The sequence below is a fragment of the Rattus rattus genome, chromosome 15, assembly GCF_011064425.1.
Source record: "Rattus rattus isolate New Zealand chromosome 15, Rrattus_CSIRO_v1, whole genome shotgun sequence".
Lineage (NCBI taxonomy): Eukaryota > Metazoa > Chordata > Mammalia > Rodentia > Muridae > Rattus > Rattus rattus.
Window position 1 is genome coordinate 39,234,431 of NC_046168.1, and position 5,690 is coordinate 39,240,120.

Here is a 5,690-nt window from a genome sequence, read left to right on the forward strand (position 1 = left end):
CAGATTCCTAATTTATTCACTCTCTGCATTCAAGTAATGTGGATCTTGTAGGAATAGGTATGTGTCCACTGACTTAGTGCACAAATACAGTCAGTCCACTACGGATCACACCCTCAGACGAACATGATTCTCCCTCCCCAGGAAACAGCAACTGCAATCAGCATTGCAGAAAGTGTGAAGATTTCAGAATCCCCTTCTCCAGGGCTAAGAATGAGCATCAAATCCCTTAAAAACAATAACATGGAATCCAGAGCAGATACACAAAGGTCATGCAGACATAAAAGAGAAAAAGTCTATATATAGATAATAGTGAAATATAAAAAGAAAATTACACAAAGTCCTGGTAGGACATTATGAACCAGCAGCCTCCTTTATAGATATAAATGGGTTCACTTTCTGTTAGCCATTTCTTGGTGAACACGATGACTGCACTTAAGAGAAGTTTCTTTCCTTAGAAATTCTCATAGGAAGATCTGAACTTTCAATTGCAAGGGTTATCAAGTGGAGATCATCCTGTGTTAAGGATGGGCACATGAAGATACTTCTCCAGGTTAGGATTGCATGCTCCTACTTGTCTCTCTCTACATAAATTCTGTTTATGGATCTCAGTATGTCTTGTCATCTGCTTGTGGAGGAAGCTTCTCTGAAGTAGGTTGAGGAAGGCACTGGTCCATGAGCCCAAAAGTTCATAAGGAATGACTTTTTTATCTTTCTTTTGTAGAACAGTCCTATTCAGATATTACCCATGTCCCTGAACTATCTAGTCTCAGGCTCTCGGTCAGCAATGCCGTGTGGGGTATAGGTTCCAACTCAGAGAATGAGTCTTAAGTCCAGTCAGACATCGGTTGATTACTCCCACAATGTGTGTGTCACAGAAGGACATGCATATCTAACCAACCTGACACCACTGTAAGTCAAATGTTCTGTAGTAAGGTCAGTGTTTATGGCTTTTTTCCCCCCATTGGAAACATGCAGAATTTTCAAGGGGCAACTAGATGCCTTTTCAGACAAGGAATGCCAGCTTTGGCTATCTCCCATCTCAGAATGCATTTTCCACTCCTGGAGCATCCCTTGTCTCAATGCAAGCTCTCTGGGATAAGCGCAGTCAAAGTCTCCATGATATGCCTCTGCAGTGGACATGCCCAAAGGCTGGGTGGACATGGACCAATAATACAGATCTAAACAGGATTCTCAACAGAATGTTCTCGCTTAAATGCACTAAGACAAACGTTCAACATCCTTAGTCATCAGGGAAATGTAAATAAAATGACTTTGTGATTCTACCTTACCTGTCAGAATGGCTAAAGCAAAGGGAACACTTTTCTATTGTTGGTGGAGGTGCAAAATTGAACAACAACTTTGGGGGTGAACACTTTGGGCTTGTAGAAAAAAATACATACTAGCTGTTAACATGCTAAACTATCATCATACAATCTTTTTTGTTAATGGCTAGAAACAACCTAAAGTTCTTCAATTGAAGAATGGATAAAGGAAATATTTTACCTTTACACACTTGGGTATTCTTCAGCTGTTAAAAGCAACATCTGGTTCTATTCTGGCAAATGAATGGAATTGGAAACAAATATAATATATGCACTTAAATGTGGAAATTAATTTTAAAATAAAGAACAAGTATGCTACTACTTGAGACAGAGAAAGGCACAGACATGGAGAACCTAAGTAATAAGAGGCCCCAAGAAAGAGGTGCATGCATCACACCCCGAAGTGGAAAGAAAATCAACATCGATTTGGGTGTATTGGGGTGGGAGGTAGTTAGGGGAGGGGTCTAAATGAAGGGTAGGGATGGAAAAATGGAGGATCCAATTGGGGAGGACCATGGGAGAGAGGGTTGGGAGAATAACTCAGAATTGGGGGTATCTCTGGGACAAGCTGGAATCCTAGTGAAATGGAAACTCTCAGGAATCTATGAGAGGCGATCCAAGCTTAGATTCCTAGAATTTGGGGATATTGAGACTTCGCATGTAACCAGAAAGACTTTCAGTGGACAGATTAGGATATCAGCCCAGCAAGAAAACGTTTCACCTACATTTTGTACAGCCTACATCATGTACTGTAGTAAAAGAAACAAATTTTTAAAGTGTCTAACCAATGCCTTGACACATTTGAGCCCCATCACATGGGAGTATGTCTACACCTCGCAATGCCTAAGGCACCCAGAACCAGAGACTGGACTGCCCATCGACAGAGATGCACACAGAGACATGATAGAAAAAAGGGACTAGAAAAAATGCCAATGAAAGGATTTCTAGTAATATTCTGGTATACTCGGAGATTATTGCTAACACAATTGTCATCAGAAAAGCCTCACTTAGAAAGTGATGGAACAAGTACAAAGACACACAATCACACATTAGGTAGAGCTAGAAAACATTGTAGGAAATTTTCTTTGAGCTGAGAGGTAGAGCACACCACAGGACTGGGGGAATATCCAGTCAAAGAAGCCCGTAGGATACAGGGACTGAAATGTCCACCAGAGATCCTGCATGGTGACCTGGTAGCCTACACTGGACTGACATGGACCCACAGGACCTTGCAACACTTGTGTAGCTTCATCTTCCTGTGAAGCCTTAATAGTGGGAGCAGGGACTGTCTCTGACTCTGTTTCCTGACTAAGGGAGCCATTCCACTCACTGAGTTAATAGAAGAAAAGTTGCCCTGTCTTAATGAAAACTGATAAACCAGGTTGCTAAATGTACTTGGAAGCTGCCCTATTTTGAATATGAAGGAATGGGTTCTGCTAGAGTTGACAAGAATAGTGCTCATGGAGATTATGTATATAAGTATGTTAGGTATATACTAACATACATTGTGTTACAGAGAGAGAGAGAGAGAGAGAGAGAGAGAGAGAGAGAGAGAGAGAGAGAGAGAGAGAGAGAGAGAGAGAGAGAGAGAGAGAGAGAGAGAATCAATCACTGGAGAGGATTAGATCAAGGACACCAGTAGGAATTGAAAGACAAAGCAATGGAGGATGAATCCCCCTGAAAGAGTGTTAGGGTGCCATCTTATACGATGGTAGATGTGCCTCAGCCAGCTGTTTACAAAGTGATATAAACTTGTGGGTTTAAGCCCTAAGATGACCATGGTGGTGGAAACTGATCCTGGGAAAAAAAATTCCTATGCAAGCACACTGACATTGTGGGGCTAAGGCCTGTCACAAGTATGCATATGGTCTCCTTCCACACAGAACACATACAAGGTCACATAAAGGCAAGGAAAAAGGCCTAGGGTGTGTTTACGGTAGATGGGGATACGTAGGGCTCAATTTATGATCATGCTCACAGACGCAGCTCCACAGTAGGGACTCAGACTGCACAGCTGAGGTACTGGCTGTATCAAGATATCTCTGGGGACAGTTCAGTGGGAAACACATGTATTCCTGAGTTTATTTGTGCACCTAGGAAATGGGAGGGGACATGGGAGCCTTTAAGGAATGTCCTGATCAAAGAGCTACAGTAATGGAACCACCCTCATCAAGTAGACCTCACAATGCAGAACCTTGGTAACCAGGCAACCTGCTGGTTAGAGCAAGGCCTACAGGCTCACTTGTCAGAGACAGTAGAGAGGGCAGGATGTTTTCTTGCTGTCTTCGGACTACTCGAGGCTCAGGCCTCAAGAGACACAACGGAGAAGGCCAGGATGGTGTCTGGAGGCAGAGGATTCACTCTTGCTTTCAACGCCTGTGGCCATTTTCCCGAAAGGGAACAAATTTGACCAAGGCCAGCCAAGGACAGGAACACACAGACCAGGTAAGTGCTCTCTTTTCTCTGTGGGTTTGGCATTGAGATAATTCAGGTAACCTTGGAGGAGGAGAACCATTCAGAAGAGTGCCGATCTGAGCCAGTTTGAACCTTCCACTTTAATCTCTCTTCAGGTGGAGAATGCTTCCGCCCAACGTGACCAGATGGAGCCCCAGAGAGAGGCCTGCTCCAGGGCACAGATTGTGGTTGAGCAGATGAACACCCTGGTGCCTTCTCTGAAGGAATGGGACCCCTTCTCGGTCCTTGCTTTTCTGTCTACATATAGATATTTTGCCACCCCCATACAGGTGTTGGACCTGGTGTTTGTGAGGTGAGTGCCCATCTCCAAGTACATCATTTCTGACCCTCCTGTTGGTTTCAGGAATTCCCATCTGCCCTACATTGTCTCTCTCACCCTGTCTCTCTAGTCCTCTCCCTTTATGCCCTTCCAGTCTCTATATGTTTGTATGTGTTTTCTCTCTCTCTCTCTCTCTCTCTCTCTCTCTCTCTCTCTCTCTCTCTCTCTCTCTCTCTCTCTCTCTCTCTCTCTCTCCTCTCCCTCTCCCTCTCCCTCTCTCCCTCTCCCTCCCTCTCCCTCTCCCTCTCCCTCTCTCCCTCATCTCCATCCCCATCTTCTTTTCTCTTCTGTTTCCCTCTGTTTCTTCTTCCTCTTCCTCTCTGTCTCAGTCTCTATCTCTTTTCTCTATCTCAGGCTCTGGCTCTGTCTAAGTTTCAGTCTCTGTCTCTGTCTCCATCTTCTTCTTGTCTACATAACTGTCAGAACCCATTAGCATGCTTTAAGCAATTCCTTCTCCCATGCTTGGTTCAAGGGATTGGGCTGTCCAGAGCTGAGACCCTAAAACGGTTGTAACCAACCCCTCTACCTTTGAAAAGCTCTTTACCATTCAGGCAATATTTCTGAGGCCTTAGTGAATGCAATTCTCTCATACATAAAGGAGGTACTAGAAATATTGGAGTAGCAGTAGAGATGTGTCCAAAGTAGAGATCCATGAAAGACAATGCAGGAAACCATGTGACCAAGGAGAGGTCTGGATGCAGACACCTGTGTTCATCTTTGGCACAGATACATGGAAAGCACCTATTGTGTACATCTGAACAAATATTTTGAGAGCAGCCAGAAGTGACAGTATTAGGTGAGGTGACTGGGACTTTAGAGGTGACATACTCTTTGGTCTTTTCTAGGTATGCTTACTTCAACCCTTATTCTAAAGAGGACGAACAAGTAAAGAACACCCTCTGTAGCTTCCTGGAAACATGGATGGACACGAATCCTGAGGACTTTTGTGACCCAGCAGACCTGTTGCCTCTGAAATACCTGAAGGCCTACTTGAGTGTGTGCATGCCACACTCCGATCTTAGTGTCCGCGTCAAGAGGCTCCTGACCCAGTTGCAGGAAGAACATGCCAAGGATTCACAAACCAAGGATGAGGAAGCCTCAGATCTGGGGAGACAAACTGCCTCAGATCTGCACTTTGAGTGGGTGTAAATCAGCAGGGGAAAGAGCCACTCTGGAGCCAGAACCAACTTGTGCACCAGAGCTGCTGGGCACAAAAACCCCCAGAAGTTTCTGTGATGCATGAGTCCCTGTAGACAGATGTGGCGGCAGCAGCCCACACAACACACAGGGTAGCAGCTGTGGAAGCTGTTTCTCAGTATGTCTGTACAGACGAGGTATCTTTCAGTCATGTCCTGCTTGCTACAGTGGGCCTACCTATTTAGAAGATGGCACTGTCACCTCTGCTCATCAATTGCACTCTGTGCTATATCTGAGCTATTGCTCCTGTACCTCACGATCAGCTGCTGATTTCAATCCAGCAGCAGTTCCAATCCCACAGCCAGCTTTCCTCTCCCCTGAGAATTAGCCTTTTTACTTCTGATGTTTTCAATGTTCTGTTTAAGTATTGCTCCTTT

The 5,690-nt window shown here is 44.6% G+C and overlaps 1 protein-coding gene across 1 annotated transcript; it reads left to right on the forward strand.

Moving 5' to 3' along the window:
- Positions 1 to 3,590: 3,590 nt before the first annotated feature.
- Positions 3,591 to 5,265, forward strand: LOC116884359 (ral guanine nucleotide dissociation stimulator-like). The gene is made up of 3 exons (XM_032885486.1): positions 3,591 to 3,773; positions 3,923 to 4,089; positions 4,962 to 5,265. Exons 1-3 carry the CDS (start codon positions 3,591 to 3,593, stop codon positions 5,263 to 5,265), a joined length of 654 nt encoding a protein of 217 aa, XP_032741377.1.
- Positions 5,266 to 5,690: the final 425 nt, after the last annotated feature.